The sequence below is a fragment of the Lachnellula hyalina genome (genome assembly GCF_007821495.1).
Source record: "Lachnellula hyalina strain CBS 185.66 chromosome Unknown contig00037, whole genome shotgun sequence".
Taxonomy (NCBI): domain Eukaryota; kingdom Fungi; phylum Ascomycota; class Leotiomycetes; order Helotiales; family Lachnaceae; genus Lachnellula; species Lachnellula hyalina.
The window spans coordinates 114949-135192 of NW_022157151.1; the positions used below are offsets into that span (position 1 = coordinate 114949).

The following is a 20244-nucleotide window of genomic DNA, read 5'->3' on the forward strand; positions in this document are numbered from 1 at the left end:
GATATCTGTTTGACCGGGGTTCTACCCCCTTGGTAACGATATGTTGCAGGGTAGAACTCTGCTTTTGCCCTGGAGCTTTTGTGGTCCCCTGAGACCTTGCATCTTCACTTTTCGTGCTGATCGGCCGGTATATATCTAGAACTGCGCAAACGTTCAGCTTCTTTTCCTCTACTCCTCTTTTGCGTCTGATTTCTGTATGAATCTATGCTTATATTCTCTTCTGGCGCTCAAAAGTTACATGTAACTCAGTGAGTATACATTTGATGCTTAAGAACACCATCTACGACCCCGCCTTTTCTGTTACGCAAATTCCATACGTTTGCTACTTCAAATTGATCAATTTCGGCGAATTTCACTTCAGCTTTTTTGACAAAATTCATGCTTTCGGGGTGCGGGAAGCGGCAGATCCATTCCCGACCGCAATCGCAGGTGTTATTGGAGTACAAACGAATACAATACAGTTGTAGTCGTAAAGAAGAAGCAATCGAAGCACGATGGGGCGTCTCATTCCTCTTGTCCTGAATCAGGCCTCAGAAACTACTTCCAACCGTTTTTTGTCCAATCCACACTCCGGTCCCCCAGCTTTCGAGCTTCCGCCCGTTCCAGCCAGGTCCAAGAAACGCCGTCCTAGCCCTATAGCGGACTTGACAATAGTCCCGTATACTTCTACGGAGTGGAGGAAGGCCATGGCGGAAGTGAAAGAGCTATACGATAAAAGACAGTATAAACAATGTTCAGCCAGGTGCAAAGAGCTATTTGATAATGTCAAAGACTCAGTAAGTAGTTTTTCAAGTCAAAATCTTCTGTGCAGCGTTGGCGCGGAAATATACTCAAGAATTGAATATTGTTATGAGAATGCGAATCTTCTCGTGGACATTTATCTCTACTGGATATTCAAGCTGGTTCGAAATAGGGACTTGTGTTTACTTATACTTCCCAACCCAAATTTCATATAAGCTAACGAGCACTTAGTACGAAATCCATCCCATCTACTCTATCTACGTCGCCTTCTACGCCGCCAGCTCCTTTGAACTGACTGCCCGCTCCCTCCATAACAGCACCAGGACCAAGCTCCCCCTCTTCCAAGAAGCCCTCACCTTCTACGAAAAAGCAGAATCCTACATACAATACGCCATATTAACTCCCGACCCGTACTCCTCAAAACACAACTCCACCAGCTCCTCCATCCGCTCTTCCTCCTCCTCAATCTTCTCCCAACTATCACTACCCCCAAGCTCCTCCACCGCATCCTCAATCCTCGACTCCCCCACCTCCTTGGCCTCAGAATCAGACTCAGTAACCCAAAGCCTATCATCCACCATCCACCATCCCCAGTCCCGACACACGAAGAAAAAAGTCTCCTTCTCGGAATTGACGCCAGAAACGATAAGTGAGCCGGACGATGACGATGAGCGCTCGCTCTTAGATAGCTTCCCCAGTCCGCCGTCCCATGCCTGCACCTCCCCAATCTTCAGCTCCAGCTCCCAAGCCATGACAACAGCAACAATCGCCGAAGAAAAGAACCAACACCTCGAATCAAAGGCAAGAGAGCGTACAAAAGCCCTAACACGCTACCACACGCACCTCTTTACGCTCTCCACGCAACTAAAATACCACACGACCTCCATTCACTCACAAATGGACATCCTATCCCTTACGCGCCACGCTAGGTGCTCAGACTCAAACCTACCTGATCCATCTTCCTTTTCTTCGGGCGTAGCCGAGGAGAAAGAGAAGAAAGCGGATTTGCAGGAGCGTATCAAGAGGGGTAGGGAAACGGGGTGGGTAAGGAAGCGGTTTGACGGGCGGAGGTATAGGGAGTTGTGTGAGAGGGCGATGGGGGAGGTTGAGGGGGGGATCTTCTAGGTTGGTACACTGACGGCGATCGTGTTATCACCTGGATGAGTTGAGTGATGAGGAGGCTTCATTTCTTGTATTTTGGTAAATAGGAGGCGTTCGGGCAATGATTGATGGACAGAAAGGGGCGAATGACTTGGCGATTTACTTATTATTGGGTGTTGGGAAGTACTATGTCAATGGGTAGGTATGCATGGGAGGATGTTTGAATGATGTCACGGCTCTAAACTACATGTATGAATAATGTAAAGTCACATAGTAACATCGCGTAAAAACGTATCAATATTCATTTAATTCGTGACCTCGTTTATACCAGACCAGTCCCGATCATTCTCAAAGCCGCCCGAGTATGTTATGTAGGTACCCAATCCACAAGGTAGAAAAGAACAACGCACGCAAGGCAGAGGTATCGTCAACCAACGGAACAACCCAAAAAGTAAAATCCTCCACCAATCTATTTCTGGAAGGTCTTGCTCTTCGCCGTAACCTCCTTCTCCATCTTTGCAGCCTGCTCCTGCTCTTTCATCTCCCTCACCTTTGCCAGAACGACTTCTCTAAAAATAGCACCCTTTGCAATCTTGCTCAAGCTCTTCTTACCACCCGGAGCACTGCCAGCCGATGTGCTCGTACCTAACCCGTGACCAGCGTCGTTCCCGGCAAGCGCCGCTCCAGCTGCTGCTTTGGCGTCTGCTGGAACGTCGGCCTGGCCTGGGGTACCCTCTTCGTCGTCTTCTTGCATCTTGAGCATTTCGATGCGGTTGGCGAGCTTGACGATTTCGATGCCGCGGCGGAGACGGGCCTTGGCCATATAGGCTTTGATCTCGGGTAGCAAATTGTGGTCTGTTGCGTTCTCGCCGCTGAGCCACGAGTGCTCTAGAGCTTGCTACACAGCTATCAGTATTCTTCTCTCATAAAAACAGTGGAGTTATATTACTTTACTGGTCCATCTGTCCTCCGCGTCAGGCTGCAAAAGATGTCCAATAAAGTCCTTTGCATCGTCACTGACGTCTTTCCAGTACCTCTCGTGGAAAACAACTCTAGCATTGCTGCACTCGTCGATAAGATCTTGAAGGTTCTCACTCCGGAACGGAGAATATCCACAGAGAAGAGTATAGGTGATGACTCCCATCGACCACATATCTACTGGCTTTCCATGGCCTTTCTTCAGCATAACCTCGGGAGCGGCATAACCAAACGATCCAGCCATTGTTGTAAGAACTTCGTCTTTTGAATCCAGCATCTTTGCAATTCCGAAATCGGCAAGGACAAGATCGGATGCTGGCTCGCTGGTAAGATATAGGAGGTTCTCAGGTTTGAGATCTAGGATATGTTAATTACTGGGAATAATTCCTGGGGCTTAGACACTAACCCCTATGGACGACATTATTGTCGTGCAGGTAGTCGACGGCTTCTAGAACTTGTCGAATGGTCTGCGAAGCATCCTTCTCTGTGAACCTCCCCTGCTCGCAGATACGGTCAAACAGTTCTCCTCCCGTAGCAAGTTGTGTGACAATGTAGTATTTGTCCTGCACAAACCCGTCAGCATCAAAGAACACCATTCTGTGTAGCACATCTTACTCTCGATTCGAACCAATCCACGAACTTGACGATATGTGGGTGCTTCATCCGCTGCAACATCTCGAGTTCATCGTACACCATCTGCTCGTTTCCCTTGACATTCTTCTTCAGGATAATCTTCACGGCAACCTTCCCAGCTGGTCCATCTGCCTCTCTGACGATACCATATGTACCTGCACCGAGCGTTCGACCGAACCGATATCTCGATCTGCTAACAGTGTCAGCGCATTCTAAATGGTGGTGTTTAAAGCCATACTTCTTGTCATAGCTTTCCGGCTGGCCGTGCAGCTTGTTGAGCATGTTTGAAACTGGAGTCACCAACGTGGCCGCCACACTTAGCATATTGCCCATAGGAGGGAGAATAGGAGATGAAATGAAGGTTGGGATTCTAGAGGTGCATGTGATAGTCTGCTCACACAGAGTTTTGAAGCTTCTTGCTTTTTGGGTTTGCATTGCGGGGTACGGAGAGAGAACTTACAGCTCATCGTGACTGCCAATTCTGTAGAGCGAAGTTGAAGCCGTGTACTTGTCTTGTATCTCGTCCGGTTCCAATTGCTTCGGATATTATGTTCTGTACGAGAAATGCTTGGTCGCGTAAAAGAAAAGGTGGATAAGCTGAGGGATTCAAGTCGAATGGAGGTGAACAGAGTGTTTGGTGGGGTTGTTGGCTGGCTATATGATTGACTACAATACTTGGAGTAGCGCACGTCGTTGGTGAGTAATGTAATGGTAGTTGGCAGAGTCAGTCACAATCTCGGTGTCAATAATAGAAGTAAAGAAGGAGAAGAAGACAAGGACCAATCTGATTTTTGGCTCAGCTGTAGGATCTGCCTTGCCGTCAATATAAGACGACTGTCAGCCGCAGGCTGAGGGGCAGCTCTGTGGCTGAGCTACTGTACCTCGTGTACATACATGTTTCAAGGGCTGAAAGGGCAGATCATATCACGTGGGTCTTTTCTTCTTGCTGTTGCCCCCAATGGGTAAATAATGCGAAAAAGTGAAGATTAAAACTTTACTTTTGATACGGATTATCTTATGTGAATAGGTACCTACTTAGCAAGACATTTATGATTCGTGCTACAGTACCTGAATACATACGTAAATGGTGAAGCCAAGCCCTAGTGATTAACACGCGATAAGAACCTCGACCTATGCATGACGGAAATCTAGCGCGGGTACTTCAACAGACCTTTGCAACTTTGCAACTTTACAATAACATGCCCACACAACTAAAACTGAATTCGCCGCAAAACCTTGATCCCTTTTCCCGAACGACCGCAAAGTTAATCCTCTTACCGACCACTCAAGCAATCTTTGTCCCGTAATACAGGCAGCAAGGTATCCAACCGTTCCGAAACGAGGGGCAGGACAGCATCATGTTCGCAACCAAACGTCTGGGGAAAGAGTTGTCAAAGGTAGAATCAGCCCATACGTGTATTCATATGCATCTACTAACGTCTTCTCCTAGATCCACGGTAGTCTGCCACCAGGAATCACACTCGTTACCGCAGAAGGCTTCCAAGAATGGCTCCTCGACATCAGAGTACTCGACGAAAACCCAATATACCTGAACCAGACCTACCGTTTAAAATTCAAGTTCAGCCAGTCATACCCTATAGGTACTACATACATCTTTCCACTCTCAATCCTATCAATAAAAACAACATATTTCTCCCCCCCCCCCTCTCATAACCTACAACCTCGAGTCACAGCTAACAAAATCCCCTCCTCCCACAGAACCCCCCGAAGTAACCTTCGTCAACACCACCGACCGCCCCATCCCCATTCACCCCCATATCTACTCAAACGGAATCATCTGCCTCGATCTCCTCGGCACCCAAGGCTGGAGCCCCGTTCAAAACGTCGAGAGCATATGCATGTCCCTGCAAAGCATGTTAACCGGCAACACCAAGAACGAACGTCCGGAAGGAGATGCGCATTTCGTGGCCAGTAATAGACGACGTCCCAGAGATATCGATTTCTATTATCACGATAACACAGTTTGATAAACTTAACCATCGGCTCGGACGGGTTTCCTTTAGCCATTATTGATGGGTGTACCGACCTAGCTTCCTCACATGAGGATGGCTGCCTAATTCGTATGAGCGAAGGGATTATGGATTTGTTCTATGCTTGGAGTTTGGGTTCCTGGTCTATGAATGACAAGCATTTTCTGGCATCATAGCATGGCGTTGGTTCGTGGGAAACTCAGACCTCTACGGTTCCGAATTAGGTGCAAATCAAGGCATCCTCGGTAATAACAATATCCTGCTTTTCACCGTCGTAAAGGAGAAAATCGTTCTCTTGAAATATGTGGAATAGGGAAACATACTTTTTTGGATAGTCTGTTTCCTTCTATGTAGTGATTTGACTCTCACTCTGTGAGCATAAGTGCGATTTCGTTTTTCTGATACTCATATACGATTACTCCCTTACAATATCTTCCCAGTTCCGGCCGCCTGTCTCATAAAGAACGCCTTCACCGGCTCCAATGCATCCACAGCCCCCAATCCCAAACTCCTCAAGCCCACAAGCGGTCCACTTTCAACAGAATACAACTTATGCAACTTATCCACCACTCCCAGCAACACATGATTCTTCACATACCTCTCAGCCATATATTGCTCCAAGCTCATCCTCACCCCAATATCCATCCCGTGCGCAACGGCGTACTCAATCGTTCTCGCCAAACTCTCCACGTCCCCTTGGCCCGCGTTCAGTCCTTGGCCAGCTAAGGGGTGAGTAGTATGAGCAGCATCTCCTACAAGCGCGACACGTTCCCCAATATACGTATCCGCGTGTCTAAGCTTTAGTGGGAATGAAGCAATACTCCCATCCTGCACACCCACGACCCTCTGCGGAATCTTGCTCCCATCAAACCCGACGTGGTCTTCTCTCCACGCCGCCTCCTCCTCCTGTCCCCCTTCAAGCGTATGCAAGTATTTCAAATCCACAACGCCGAGGCGAAAGGCCGCATTAACCATGCCCACAAAGTCCCTCGGGCTCAAGCTCTTGAGCTTAGCAGCCAATTCAGGAGTAGTACTCCACACCAGTGTACTAAACTTTCCCGGCAGTGGTAAACAGGCCACAGGCCCCGTAGGCAAGAATCTCTGATACGCCGTCTTCACCCTTCCCTCCGCCTCCCCCTCGCCTTCCATACACAGGGTAGCCACCAAACCTACACGTCCATAATCCCACCCAGTACTCTCAATCCCCGCAAACCCGCGCACAGGACTATTCGCACCATCAGCCCCAACCAGCAACCTAGCAGCCAGTTCCCTCCCACCACTGAGTTTCACCACAGGCCATTGACTTAAATCCCCCTCCTCCGCCTCCCTCCCAAGTGTAATATCCTCCACTCTCTCCCCGTCGAGTATTTCCACGCCACCTAACTCTTCAACCCTTCTTAGTAAAGCAGCTGTCAAATTCACATTCTCGTTCATATAAGCCACCACTCCCCCTTCATCCCTCTTTTCCTTTTCCGCACCACCAAAAGCATCGAAATGAACAGCAGCCCCCGAAACACCATCCCAAACCCTCATCTGCCCATACCCTTGTACCCTCTCCCCTCTAACGAACTTCCACGCCCCAATATCACTCAAGAAACGTACCGACGAGGGCGTTAGACTGGAACAGCGGTTCGAAAAGGAATCTGGGGATGGGGAGAATGTGCGTGTTGGGGTGAGGGATTGGGATTCTATGAGGGCGATTTTGAGGGTGCTTGTTATGGGGTTTGCTCCTGTGATTGCGTGCGCCAATTAGCTTTATGATAATAAGAATAGGAATAGGGGCGAATATGGGAATAAGCAGGGAGACATACGGAGTGCTGCGAGGAGACTCAAACCTGCGGGACCGCCGCCGACGCAGACTACGTCGAAGATCTCCGGGGTGCGAGAAGAAGTGGAGGCATAGCTTCGTCGTTGAGGTTTGCGACGTAATTGGCGGGTGCAGGTTTGGCAGACGTAGCCATTTAGTTGGCGGGCTCGGAGGGTTGAGAAAAAGGGTTTCATTGTGAGTTGTGTAAAAATGGGACGATGCTGAAGCTTGAATCTTGAGGGGAGGGGAGTGGGAAATCTCGCGAAGCTGTTCATCCCTCAAGCGCGCAATCACGTGTAGCATCAAGAAGACTGGTAAGTGGCTTATGGATGTTTATACTGCTAAGCATTATTCCTAAGTATACGTTTCTCTCCCCATTTCGTTCCTATGTTCGTCTAGCCATGCTGTAATATGTAAAGGTGAATGCGTAAACGGTTGCATAGCATAGCGACACAAGGAGATCCATGTCGAAATTCCACCGAAAAACATTCAAGGATAAGCAGCAGCAACCAAGTATTCAAGAGGAAGATCTTGGTTCTGGGAGATCTCATCCAAGCCAATCCTCCGAGTTATCCACAAGGCAAAAGCCAAGCTGCCATGATGCTAAGATAATGCGGTACCCATCCCCCGCTCCTCTTGTAAATGCGATTGCCTGACTCCAGAAAGAAAGACGTGGGTAAAGCACCCCTTACCAGAATACATAATATCAGATTAGAAATAAATTGTGAAGAGTATGTATGAACGTGTACGAGAGCTCAAAACTCCCAATCACCTTCATCATCCTCAAGTGACTCAATGGCCCAGGCGAACTTCTCGCGGAGTGTCTTGGAGAAGAACTTCTCAACAGGGACATCGAATTTCTTGGCGAAGACAACTGTGAGACGAGGATCGATGTAGTTCTATATAATGTTAGTTGACTCAATATTAAGCTGCAAGGCAATACGTACTATCTTACTTGTGCCGAGTGCAACCTCTTTATTGCCTTCTCGGTCTTCGGCCTGCAGTCTCATAGTATTGATCCTCTCATCAAGCTTCTTGAGATTCGCTTCGCACTTCTCAATACTTGGACCTTTGCCCTCAGCCTCGACCTTCTTGGTCTTGTTCTCCTTTTTGAACTTCTTTTCTAGGTCAGTGACGACTTCAAGTCTCTCGGTGAGTTCCTTGGCCTTCATTTCTTTCTTGCCCTCGGCGACGAGCTTCTCGTTGTCCTTTTGGAATTTCTTCTCGATCTTTGTACGCTGCTCCTCGATAAGGAAGGCCTGGTGAGAATGGATCCATTCCTCATCAAGGTCTTCGTGTAACTCGAAAAAGCTGGCTGGCTTCTTCTTCTTTATCTTGGGATCGATATCTATCATCATATGCTTAATGCGCCATTGCTGGTAGTGAAGGCCCTTGATCTACAAAAACAGTAAGTATGATGCCGAAAGTACTGTTCAGCAGCAGTAACTCACCCTGTCTGTCATCTTTTCCATTTGGGCCTCATGGCCGGCTCCCACAGTACGCTTGTGGTTACACAAAATGGCGACCTCTCTGTTGCAATCGTTATAGAGCTTGACCTTTTCTTGAATAGACAGGTTTTTGGAGCCCTTCAGCTCTTTCAACAGGTTGGACATGGTGTAGGAAGCATTGTAGGTACGGAAAACCTTGGCACTCAGACCTGGCATGTAACTTGTCAAATGCTTGTTAAGTTGGGTCGTCTGTAAAATATCAGTTTGAGTACTCCTAGCTTCAGCGACGAACCTTACCGTAAGTCGGTCAAAGATATCGTCACCATCCTTCTTTGGGGACTTCTTGAACAGTTTGAGATTCTTGAAGACTTGCGTATCGACACGCACTTCCTGGTAGAACCGAATACTATCTTTTCCGAGGAAATCAAAAATGACGGTGTTAGGGTGTGGATCATTCGAAAGTGTAACATGCTCAAATTTCAGAGAGCAACATCCAACTGTTTCGGCCTCGTTCTCGGAATCTTTTTCATTACCGGCACGCAGCGCAAACTTGTCAATGAGATAGACTGCCGTCGCACGTTGCCGATCAGCCATCAACTCAGCCTTCAGCTCTTTATTGTAGTCCTTTCGAATACGAGCAATATGCTTCTTGAGCTCTCGGGCCTTCTCAAATTTCTTGTGGTCGCTCTGGCCCTTGATACTACTCTTCGCTGCAAGCATGACATACTTATAAGCTCCGTTGATGTTCTCTTGCCACATCGCAAGCCAAGTAGCCTTGTTATCGTGGGAGATATTTTTCCACTTATGTCCCTCGGGTGGAGTAGGAACCGTGGCTTCCTTACCGATGTTGATTGTGATCTGCTCGGGTGTGACTCTGCGTTTGACCTTGCCTGTTTTTGGATGCTCACCACGACCCCTAAAAAGCCCCGGAGGTTCAACTCTGAAGTTGCCCACTTGCTCTTTGCGGCCGTCCCATATGCAATGCACATATGGTGCTTCGATTTTATCCTTCTCTGCCTTGTCTGCCTTCTTCTCGGCGGCTGATCGAGCCTTCTTCTCTTGATTTTTCCCATCATAGTAATTGAAGATCGGTTTGAAGTCGAGTTTCTCAAAGTCCTTAATAGCAACCTTGTTGCCATCCTCGTCCTTAGCGCCACCAGTCTTCTTAACTTCGTCGGTGAAGTCTGCGAAGAAGTTCTTTTGGAAAGTTGGATTCTCCACATTGTGAGTGGAATTGAGCATAGCACCGAAGAAGCCGGCAATCTCCTCGGCCTCTGTAGAGAGAGTAAGAGGGATCCCATCGTAAAGAAGCTTGACATTTGTGGGAAGTGGCTCGTACTCAGGAGGGAAAACAACGCCATTGTGTTGCAGGGTGTCCCATTTGACACTATCGTCTTCCTTTTTTGGAGCATCCCACCATCGATACACCTCCTCGACGTCCTCGCTTTCCTCTTTCTTGCCCTTACCCTTCTTTACAGGAGAGGCAGTTTCGGCCTTGACTTTGCCATTTGTCTTTTTTGCCGATACTTTCTTCGAAAGTGGAGCGTCGGAGTCCGATTCCTCTTTCTTTACACCATTTGCCTTCTTTGTGGTTGGCGTGGCAGCGGCTTTCCGCTTGTTCTTTGGCTTGACATCCTCGTCAGAATCGGCCTTTTTGATGGGTTTCTTTCCCTTCTTGGCATCCTTGGCTTGAATGGCCTTGGCTTCCTTTTCGGCCTTTTTCTCGATCGAGGCTTTCTTCTGGGCAAGATGGGTCAGAGGTTCATCGTCATCAGAGGACTGTCCATAAGAAGTTTCGGTAGCCTTGGGAGGTAGCTTTCCGGACTTCTTAGCTGCCAATGGCTCATCATCCGAGTCCGAATCCACAGTCTTCTTTGCGGTTCTTTGACGTTTGGCCTATGGATCCTTGTCAGCATGTGTTGTTACAATGCTATTGTCGCATGAAATATGATTGCAACATTGCCACGGGGTTTGCTGCATACCAATGGTACATCCTCTTCACTTTCCGACCCCACGTTGTAGTTTACGGCCTTTGAAGTGCTGCCTCGGGACTTCCGTTTCGCGTGACCATTCGTAATTGGGGGGTCCACATCCATCTCGTCTCCCAGGACAGGTCCATTCCTAACGGATATGCCCACCGGGATATTGTCTGACTTCATTCCGGCCTTGTCCATAGCTTTATCCATGGCCTTATCGTCCGCTTTCGAGATGTGTGCCTTGGAGACTAGAAATCACTTAGTAAATGGGTTCGAGTGATAGATTGAATGGTCAAAGATGAGAAGGCTGCAAATTACTCGAGGGTGTGTGAGATGGTTGAAAGAGCGAGTCAGGCTTCATGTCGGCTGTTCTTGTGTTCGCTGAAGAGTACTTCAAAGGTGGAGTGAAGATAAAGTGTATACATACCAGGTGCGCTCGCTCTGGCGAGAGGCATATCATCGTCGGAGTCCGAAGACATCTTGAAAGGGAAGGGTGGTGGTCGTTGAGGAGTGGCGCTCTCGGGCGTGAAACGAGGGAGAGAGCTGAAGACTTGTCAATACGTGGGTAGTATTAACGCGAAGTATATCGCAGCAGAGTGCAGAACCTGCCTCCGAGCGCGTAGAAATGTTAGACTAGGCGTGCTTCGCGGTGTGACAGATCGGAGTTGTTTAATGAGTGTTTGGGGGGAAGGAAAGAGGCGTCGAGCTGACATAAAGAGTTTGACTTGGTGAGAAAAGAGAGAGCCTTCAATTCCAAGCGGGCGCTGAAAATTGAAAACGACGAAGTCCCCTCAAATCGCTGTGATTGGCTATGCGGCATACGTACCACGTGATTTAGCGGCTGAAAGCTTTAGGTGAGGTGGAATTTGACTGCGAGCCGCTCCGACACCCGAAACAACAAGAATATCAATTGATCTCGAAACGCACTCGTGGTCAATTGAGTCGAGACATACCTACACTCGATATCCTTCCCTTTGTCGCCCACGATGCTTTCAAGAGCTGTCCGACCAGCTTTGAAGGCTGGCGCTGCGGCGTCTGTCAGGTAAGAAGACCTTTGATGAACGGGTGTTGACGGAGGAAGAAGGAAGCTCCTGGGGAGCTCAATATGATAGATCGGTGGAATATTAGGATAACGAAACTAATTATGTGCATTTGTAGGCCAGTTGCTGCACCTGCCGCTACCTTCGCGACCCTTCGTGAGATCGAACAGCGCCTGAAGTCAATCAGCAATATCGAGAAGATCACCAAGACCATGAAGATTGTCGCTTCCACCAAGCTCAACCGCGCCCAACGTGCGATGACAGAGTCTCGTCAATATGGTAAAACGTCAAACACCGTGTTTGAGCAAGCCGAGACGAAGCCGTTGGAGAGTGAAGGCAAGAAGACCTTGATCGTGGTTTCCGGCTCCGACAAGGGACTATGCGGTGGTATTCACTCTGGATTGTCGAAGCAGGTCCGCCGGATGCTTGTCGAAACCCCCGATGCTGATATTGTTGTTCTGGGCGAGAAGTGCAAGGCTCAATTGTCTCGTTCAAATGGAAAGAACATAGTTCTAAGCTTCAACAATGTCGGAAAGAATATCCCAACATTCGCAGAAGCCCAAGCAATCGCAGACCAGATCTCTCTCCTCCCAGCGGACTATGCTTCCATTCAGATTGTCTACAACAAGTTCGTCAATGCCACATCCTACGAGCCCACCCCAGTTGAAGCTTTCTCCGAGGAAGCAATCAAGGAATCCCGTGAGTTGTCCTTAGCAAACCATGTGAGAGTCAAACTAACATGATCACAAAGCCAACTTTTCTGCTTTCGAGATTGACGACGAGGTTCTTACCAACTTCCGCGAATATGCCCTCTCCAACACTCTGTTCTGGGCTCTTGCTGAAGGCCACGCTTGTGAAATCTCCGCACGTCGTAACGCTATGGATGTAAGTCAAAAGCCTACTCTATTTCTAAATCGCTTAAAACTAACAAAACATAGAATGCTTCCAAGAACGCTGGAGACATGATCAGCAAATACCAAATTCTGTACAACAGAACGCGTCAAGCCGTTATTACTGGAGAGTTGGTCGAGATTATTACTGGTGCTTCTGCCTCGGAGGAATAAGGGGCTTTGTGAATATGTAGTGTAGTCAAGAAGTTTCCGGTTTTATGACCCTAGAGCGAGAGAAATCCATCTCTTTTGTACACCATTGCAATAAAATCCTAAGTACAGTTCCATAGACCACTTATTTTGTTATGTTAAAGCTTTCATTTCTTGCGAGATGTCCTCCCATTATACTACTTGCAATATCCGGAATGCCCGATTCTCCACTGTGTGCTAGAAGTGATATGGGTAGCGCCCAGTTTGTCGGAGGTTTACTTTATCAACTGTGTTGCCATTTATGGAATTTGTTCGGACGCTTTCCACGATAGGTTTAGAAGCCGCAAGGTCGTCAGCTCTCCAAGAGAAATTATCTTGCTTGATTGTCCTTGCCACAAATCAATTCAGAACAGCAGGCAGAAGAAATCTTAGATTTCCTGTGTAAGTAACGGGACGCATCTAATACCAACACCGTGTTCGATTTCTACGAGACCTTCCATGTCCCCCACGGACGAGTGTCCTCCCTTCCAGTACTTCAAACCAACGTACCAGACCTCTCCTTGATCACCATCCCCAACCGACTCGCCAACCCCGGTAATCTGCTTACCACCCTCTCCCCAACCAACCTCTCCCTCCTCACACTCTTCACTCCAATGGTATCACCCATTAACCTCCTCCCCCCACTCCTACCTACCATTTCTTCTCTGCCCCCATAAACCTCTCCCTCGGGCCTCGGTATCCAAGCCATTTGTTTAAAACGCCCACCATTCCCACCCGGCATGCAAAGTGCCCATTCAGTGGGCGAGATCTCGGAGAGAGTGCAGGCTCGGATGATGTGCCAGGAGTTAGGGGTGAGATGCAGGAGTTGGATGCAGAGGAGACCGGCGCCTGGTGGGGCTTGTGCTGTGGTAGAGTTGATGCAAAAAGGACACGCGAAGGGGAGGTTTAGGTGGGTTATAGTTGCAGGTTTAGATGAGGGATAGGCTATGAGAGGGCCGTAGCCGGTGTGGGCGCAGGTGTGAGTGAAGTTGTATTGAAATGACATGTTCAGCTTGGATTGTGGAGTCAAGTGATGTGATGACTAGTGTGAAGCTCTTGTATTCAAGAGGTGAGAGCAGTCAGAAATCTTGCAGAGCTTTTGTTTTAGGTGATTGCTTTGAGTTTTCAAGTTGTGTCCGTAATGTTGTGCAGGAGTTGCTATAAGTACTGCGGCATTGTTGGAAGGTATGTCTTTGCTTCTGACTGTGATCAGGAAGGGGTCTATTTCTCAGAAAGGTGAATTCTACAAAAGAAGGAATGCAGCATGCCAGTGACTCGAACTGTATCATGAGGGAAAGCGAAACCACAAATCCTTTCAAGAGAACTGCATCTCAATGTATAGGAAAATGTTCCTCTACGTTCTATCCGTTCTAGGGTCCCAATTCTTCAATATTATATGAGTTGAAAGTGTGAAAATGATCTGGCTCTTATTTTGGAAACGGAACACAGTCGGATGTGACTTAAAGAGATTTGAATAGTTGAAATAGTTAGACGATGTTATATTTGAATTTTATGGACCCATTTCTGAGGCATTCATTTCATCTTGCTTGCTTCGTGAAATGTAGATTTCACGAATCAAACAACCCTGCCTAGAATAACTAGCTTGCGTCTTGCAGAGTCGGAAAATATCCAACGAGCTATAACAAACATTACGGGGAATACAAGAAGCGCAAGCTTGATTAATGAAGTGTATTATATTGCATCAATTCACCGTCATCTACAACGCAGTATATATGAATCACTCCTCTTGACTGTCCCAGTGTGAATTCCCCGGTGTCTTCTCACTACTGCTCTATTGCAACCACTATTTATTCTTACTCATAATCACTCAGAGTGACCTTTAATCGAAGATTTGAACTACCCATTCTCTCACGACCTTTACCGCGGACCAGAGGAAGTCATTAGTTTTACAGCAGCAACGTAGCAGTCTATCGCTCAGCTTCCTGCCTCACCCCTGGATAATCTCCCACTAAGATTCAACTTAAAGCCACGCAAGGAATACGTAGCACGAAGTTTTCGCCAAGATCTCAGGACCCTTTTACCACTTCTAGTCTTCTCTCAGACATTACAAGGGGATTCATATCAAAAAACGAAGCTGATTCCAAGTAAGATACCATACAGCAATCCTTTTACTCCTGAAGACGTTTTGCTTTTTGGGTCATTTCAAGAGTCCGAGCATTTTCTCCTTGCAGCTCAAGATGTCAGCACATCTAGGTATTAGAAACTCCATATTCACTGGTTGAACTTGCTATTCAATTGAACATTTAGGTCCAGTTCTTTTCCCCCGCCCTACAGAAGGGGTGTTATCGATCTCTGCATAAGCTCACTCTTACCCCTATTCTCAATTCTCGCTTAACGCAGCATATTTATTACTCCCGTTCTCTTCAAACTCTGGCTGAGTTCTCAGAGTTCCCATCCCCCTTTCTAATTCTGCAAAATCTTTGCGACAACTGGGTCGTCAAACGTTTTCATCTACTGAAGAGATGCACGGAGGACTTGTTTTTTATAGCTGAGGTGGAGTGCCACCTCTCTCGGTGTCTTTTGCTTGGATACTAGTGAATTGCTAGCAGAAGCAAAGGAAGTCAAAGCCTTTTGTTTTCTGAACGTTTAGAGCCATTCCTAGGATAACACTAGCTCAACCTTTCTGAACCTCAATGCTCTAAACATTCTTACTAACAGTTGCAACTTAGATCTACTTAGCCTCCAAGTAGAAGACGAACCTATTCAGAGAACAACTCGCTTCGCTCAGAGGCTTCACGGTCGTTACTTCCCATACTTGGATCCTTCCTGAAAAGGTTGCTCATTCACTCCACGGATCTCAACCTTGCTCACCGGGTACATATTCCTCACAATTTTTCACCAAGCAACACACCATCATCTCCTCACATTTTGTCAAGCTTACTTTCCGTTCACCATCCAGCTATTTTTATCCCTTCTTGCAATACTTATCTTTAATCTCCTCAACATCAAAAGCAACAATGTGCGTCAAGGAGTTTCTCGGGTACAATTGCGGTCACTGCTCCATCCCCGTTCTCCGACCTTGTCCTATCTCTCAATCCAACCCCACATTCCCAGTGTGCCAGTACCCGGCCGAGCGACCGATATTCACTAATGACTTCTGCCACCCATGCTCTCGCATCATCTGGAACATTAAGGTTCTGAGGGAAGAGGGGACACACAAGGAACGACACATGGCGGGGGAATGTTTGTGTGAAGTTATCTTTGAAGGTGAGGATCGGGAGAAGCGTCTTCGACCTCGGAGTGGAAAGGGGAAGGAGAGACCCGCCGAGAAAGAGACTCATGGTGGTGCAAACTCCAGAGAGGCTAGTGGAGGTAAGAATGCACGACCAGGTGCTGAGCGTGGCTATGAAGACAGGGGCGAGACATCGACTGGAGTTGGACAATATGGTTCACGTGGCCGAAGAAGTGTTAGGGATGGATCTCAGTATGATCAGAAGAATGATGGTGCTGTAATGAATTCTCAAGCTGGTGGTGAAGGTCGCAACCTTAGTGGCGGGGTCGAGTATAGGTATGCCGATCAAGGTCAGGTGTGTGCTGGAACTTATGCCCGTGGAAATTTTGCAGATGGTGAGTGGGTTCAAGGTTATGATGGTGGACGACGCAACGCTATACTCGGACATGGTGGTTCAGACGCGGACGGATCTTATGGGTCTCATGTCTATGGACCACTAGGCCATCAAATGCATGCAGGGCAAGACACGGGACTGGGTGATTGGTCTCGGCGTGATTGGGACCCCGAGGCCCAAGAGAAAGCATACCAATACGTTGGTTATGTCGCCAATGAGCTTCGCCAGCAAAGACCAGTGATGCCCGAGTCCGGATATGGAACGGCGGTTGCTGGAGGTAACTACCCGAGTCACTTGGTTTGGGAGGGTCAAACTATGTTGGGCCAACCTGGCGCCGGCATGAAGTGGTATCCTCAGCCTGACCCCTCCCAACCTGCAACTACAAGCAACGAGACGGCCCAGCCAGCAGTGAAGGACAATGAAAAGAGCGGCAAGAAGACGAAAGCTTTATCAAAGGCACACTCGGAGCCAAGCCACACGCCCTACCAAAGCTACGCAAAGTCGGCAGCTGAGGATTCCGAGCTCCAAGTAGAGCCACAAGAGGAACAAGCAGAGGCACCAGTCGTCAGCAGTGACATGGTCAAGCCTCGATACTAGTCACGCATAACTTTGTAAGTATGAAAGGCAATTTTATGCATAGTTCTATTTCAAATTTGCTGGTATTCTAACTCAGCTGAACAGGACTGTACAACAAGGAAAGGCACGCCATTTGTATCATCAATGTACAATCCATCCTCCGTTCATTCTTATCGATCGACCTCTCCAAACACTGAAATTTGGTCAGCACTTATTTTTATTCAACATATAGACGCATCGACTTACCCAGATCCATTGTTCCGATAATCGCCACAGCATCTGCCAACAAATGACCTCTCGAGATCTGGTCAAATCCTCCCAAGTGTGCGAAACCAGGTGCTCGGATCTTGCAGCGGTATGGTCGTTCACTCCCGTCACTCACAACGTACACTCCCATCTCTCCCTTTGGCGCTTCGATGGCCGAATACGTCTCTCCTGGTGGTACAGTATACCCTTTTGTGAATAGCAAGAAGTGGTGGATCAAAGCCTCCATATTCTCCTTCATGGCTGCACGGGGTGGTGGGGAGATTTTATAATCCTCAACACGGATAGGTCCTGGAGGCATCTTGTTTAGGCATTGGTGGATGATCCTGAGCGATTGACGGAACTCTTCCATCCGGCAGAGATATCGGTCATAACAATCACCATTGACACCGACTGGCACATCGAACTCGACCTCACCGTACGCATCATACGGCTGGCTCTTCCGAACGTCCCATGGTACACCAGACCCACGAAGCATGACACCTGTAAAAGAGTAGTTCAGCGCGTCAGCTGCCGACACAACACCAACCCCCTTCGTTCTCCCAATCCAGATTCGGTTGTCAGTCAGCAATTCCTCAGTCTCATCAATGCGATCTGCGAATTGCGTTGCCCATTGATAGATGTCATCAAGAAGGCCTACAGGGATATCTTGATGCACACCTCCTGGTCTTATATAAGCAGCGTGAAGCCGAGCTCCTGACACCCTTTCATAGAATTCCTGCACATCACTTTAGCATTGACCTTCAGAAGCATAATAAATCGTTGAATTTACCATTAACTTCTCACGTTCCTCGAAACCCCACAAGAAAGGTGTAAGAGCCCCAACATCCATTGCGTGAGACAACACCGACATCAAATGGTTTAATACTCTCGTGATCTCTCCAAACAGTGTCCGAATCCACTTCGCTCGCTCCGGAATCTCAATATTTAGGAGCTTTTCCACAGCCAGAGAGAAGCATTGCTCATTGGTCATCATAGAAACGTAATCCAAACGATCGAAATACGGCAGAGCTTGCAGATAAGTCTTGTACTCGATCAACTTCTCCGTCCCTCGATGCAGCAATCCCACATGCGGATCCGACCGCACAATCTCCTCTCCATTGAGTTCCAGAATCAATCTAAGCACACCGTGAGCTGCCGGATGCTGAGGACCGAAATTGACCGTGTAATGCCTGATCTTCCTGTTCTCGACACCTTCGCCATCCAAGTTCGGGTCCGGCGTCTTGTTGATGTGCTGCGTGTCGTAGGGATCGGTGGGGTGCGAGAAGTTCGAATCGGTGGGTATCAGCTTCGTGCCTTCGTAGGGCTCGGCATAACGGAGGGAGGGGACGGATGAGAATGCTCGTGAGGTGCGTGCAATTGGGAGTGCGGGTCGTAGACAGAGGCGTTTGGCACTATGGCTGGCAAGCCGGGCGAGAGATGCTGCCATTGTGACCGAGTATCCTGGTTTGTGAGTACCAAAACTCTTCAGCCGTTTTCAATTGACACGAAATGAGGGAGAGGGGTCCGGGCAATGGACTAAAATCAGTTGTCGTCGCCTCCTTCTGGAATCATGAGGTTGACGATTTTGGTGGAAGCTCGGAGCGGATTAACTAATTGGCTTTCATCAGCTTCTGATTGGCTGGCGCATTTTCTCCGTGATGCCGATCTTCAAGACTTTTCGAAGAGCTTCAAAAAAAAGTTACTCGACAGACCCCGCTATCAATTCAAGAAATTGCAACCATGGCGCCCGTACAACCCTCCCAAGAGGAGCTCGATCGTCGAAAGGCAAGTACTTTCTGCAGCTATTCTAAGGTACAACTCTAACAAAAATAAAAGATCATAGGCATCAACTCAGAAACAGTAACAAATGTAACCTCCACCGACTTCCCTGGTCACTGGCCGGGCGAAGACAACTCCTGGTCGCTCTCATCCTTTCGCAACACCTTCAACATAAACATCCACCGCAATGAACCACTCGAATCCTCCTTCTCCCTCGTCGGAATTGACGCCTCAGTCGCTAACGCTTTCCGGCGCATCATGATCGCGGAAATCCCCTCCGTAGCCGTCGAAGCTGTCTACGTGCACAACAACACCTCTGTGATCCAAGACGAGGTCCTGTGCCAGCGCCTAGGACTAGTTCCGTTTAGGGGGGGCAAAGAGGGGATTCAGGAGTTTTTGAAATGGCATCCGAGGAAGAAAGATGATGGTATGAATACTGTCATAGAAGAGGAAGAAGAAGAGAATACGAAGTTCGATTACAACACTATCATCCTCTCTCTCAAAATCGCTTGTACTCGGAACAAAGAAGCAGAAAAAGGCGAAAGGGATCCGTTGAAAGCATACCACAATGCTCACGTCTACGCGCGGGATATACAATTCAAGCCATTTGGACGACAAGAACAATACTTTTCGGGAGAAGATGCCATTAGGCCTACGAATCCCGATATCTTGGTAGCGAAGCTGAGGCCGGGACAGTGCATTGATGTTGATATGCATGCGTTCAAGGGTGTGGGAAGTGATCATGCGAAGTTCTCACCTGTTGCTACGGCCTCTTATCGACTTTTGCCAACCATCACGATTTTGAAACCGATTCTAGGGCAGGATGCCGAGAAGTTCGCTAGGTGCTTTCCGCAAGGGGTTATTGGGTTTGAGAAAGTGGGCAAGAAGGAGGCGCAGAGGAAAGGGAGTGGGTATGAGGGACACGAGGGGGAGAATAAGGCTGTAGTGGTGGATCCCATGAAGGATACGGTTAGCAGGGAGTGTCTTCGGCATGAGGAGTTTGAGGGTAAGGTGAAGCTTGGGCGCGTGAGAGATCATTTTATTTTCTCCGTGGAGAGTGTAGGGCAGTGGGAGAGTGATGCTTTGTTTTTGGAGTCGGTGAAGGTGCTTAAGATGAAGTGCGAGGCGCTGAAGCAGAATCTGCAGACTATGAATAGATAGATTTAGAGTTTGCGAGTGTGTATATGCATTTGAGGAGTTTGGGGGCTGGCGTTGGATTATGATTCCTAGGTTACAAGCGCTTTGTGGAGATAGAAAAGCAA

The 20244-nt window shown here is 48.1% G+C and overlaps 9 protein-coding genes across 9 annotated transcripts; 5 read left to right on the forward strand and 4 right to left on the reverse strand.

The window, feature by feature from the left end:
• Positions 1 to 494: 494 nt before the first annotated feature.
• LHYA1_G002619 (uncharacterized protein) lies at positions 495 to 1866 on the forward strand (the record flags this gene model as incomplete). The annotated part of the gene is made up of 2 exons (XM_031147594.1): positions 495 to 776; positions 973 to 1866. The coding sequence occupies 2 exons, from the start codon at positions 495 to 497 to the stop codon at positions 1864 to 1866; spliced, it is 1176 nt and encodes a 391-aa protein (XP_031006838.1).
• A 445-nt stretch (positions 1867 to 2311) lies between these two features.
• Positions 2312 to 3888, reverse strand: cmkA_0 (Calcium/calmodulin-dependent protein kinase; the record flags this gene model as incomplete). The annotated part of the gene is made up of 5 exons (XM_031147595.1): positions 2312 to 2740; positions 2792 to 3177; positions 3227 to 3383; positions 3436 to 3643; positions 3692 to 3888. The coding sequence occupies 5 exons, from the start codon at positions 3886 to 3888 to the stop codon at positions 2312 to 2314; spliced, it is 1377 nt and encodes a 458-aa protein (XP_031006885.1).
• A 923-nt stretch (positions 3889 to 4811) lies between these two features.
• On the forward strand, positions 4812 to 5441 carry ube2w (putative ubiquitin-conjugating enzyme E2 W; the record flags this gene model as incomplete). Its single annotated transcript, XM_031147596.1, has 3 exons — positions 4812 to 4850; positions 4904 to 5054; positions 5173 to 5441. The coding sequence occupies 3 exons, from the start codon at positions 4812 to 4814 to the stop codon at positions 5439 to 5441; spliced, it is 459 nt and encodes a 152-aa protein (XP_031006865.1).
• A 426-nt stretch (positions 5442 to 5867) lies between these two features.
• Positions 5868 to 7445, reverse strand: coq6 (Ubiquinone biosynthesis monooxygenase COQ6, mitochondrial; the record flags this gene model as incomplete). Its single annotated transcript, XM_031147597.1, has 2 exons — positions 5868 to 7174; positions 7256 to 7445. The coding sequence occupies 2 exons, from the start codon at positions 7443 to 7445 to the stop codon at positions 5868 to 5870; spliced, it is 1497 nt and encodes a 498-aa protein (XP_031006888.1).
• Positions 7446 to 8006: 561 nt separating this feature from the next.
• TOP1 (DNA topoisomerase) lies at positions 8007 to 11154 on the reverse strand (the record flags this gene model as incomplete). The annotated part of the gene is made up of 6 exons (XM_031147598.1): positions 8007 to 8150; positions 8199 to 8648; positions 8703 to 8948; positions 8997 to 10595; positions 10682 to 10923; positions 11103 to 11154. 6 exons carry the CDS (start codon positions 11152 to 11154, stop codon positions 8007 to 8009), a joined length of 2733 nt encoding a protein of 910 aa, XP_031006889.1.
• A 507-nt stretch (positions 11155 to 11661) lies between these two features.
• On the forward strand, positions 11662 to 12779 carry ATP3 (ATP synthase subunit gamma, mitochondrial; the record flags this gene model as incomplete). The annotated part of the gene is made up of 4 exons (XM_031147599.1): positions 11662 to 11717; positions 11834 to 12414; positions 12467 to 12600; positions 12654 to 12779. The coding sequence occupies 4 exons, from the start codon at positions 11662 to 11664 to the stop codon at positions 12777 to 12779; spliced, it is 897 nt and encodes a 298-aa protein (XP_031006864.1).
• Positions 12780 to 15772: 2993 nt separating this feature from the next.
• LHYA1_G002625 (uncharacterized protein) lies at positions 15773 to 16978 on the forward strand (the record flags this gene model as incomplete). The annotated part of the gene is made up of 1 exon (XM_031147600.1): positions 15773 to 16978. One exon carries the CDS (start codon positions 15773 to 15775, stop codon positions 16976 to 16978), a length of 1206 nt encoding a protein of 401 aa, XP_031006887.1.
• Positions 16979 to 17127: 149 nt separating this feature from the next.
• On the reverse strand, positions 17128 to 18650 carry nuo-49 (NADH-ubiquinone oxidoreductase 49 kDa subunit, mitochondrial; the record flags this gene model as incomplete). Its single annotated transcript, XM_031147601.1, has 3 exons — positions 17128 to 17150; positions 17204 to 17939; positions 17994 to 18650. 3 exons carry the CDS (start codon positions 18648 to 18650, stop codon positions 17128 to 17130), a joined length of 1416 nt encoding a protein of 471 aa, XP_031006886.1.
• Positions 18651 to 18943: 293 nt separating this feature from the next.
• Positions 18944 to 20143, forward strand: rpc40 (DNA-directed RNA polymerases I and III subunit; the record flags this gene model as incomplete). The annotated part of the gene is made up of 2 exons (XM_031147602.1): positions 18944 to 18992; positions 19047 to 20143. The coding sequence occupies 2 exons, from the start codon at positions 18944 to 18946 to the stop codon at positions 20141 to 20143; spliced, it is 1146 nt and encodes a 381-aa protein (XP_031006863.1).
• Positions 20144 to 20244: the final 101 nt, after the last annotated feature.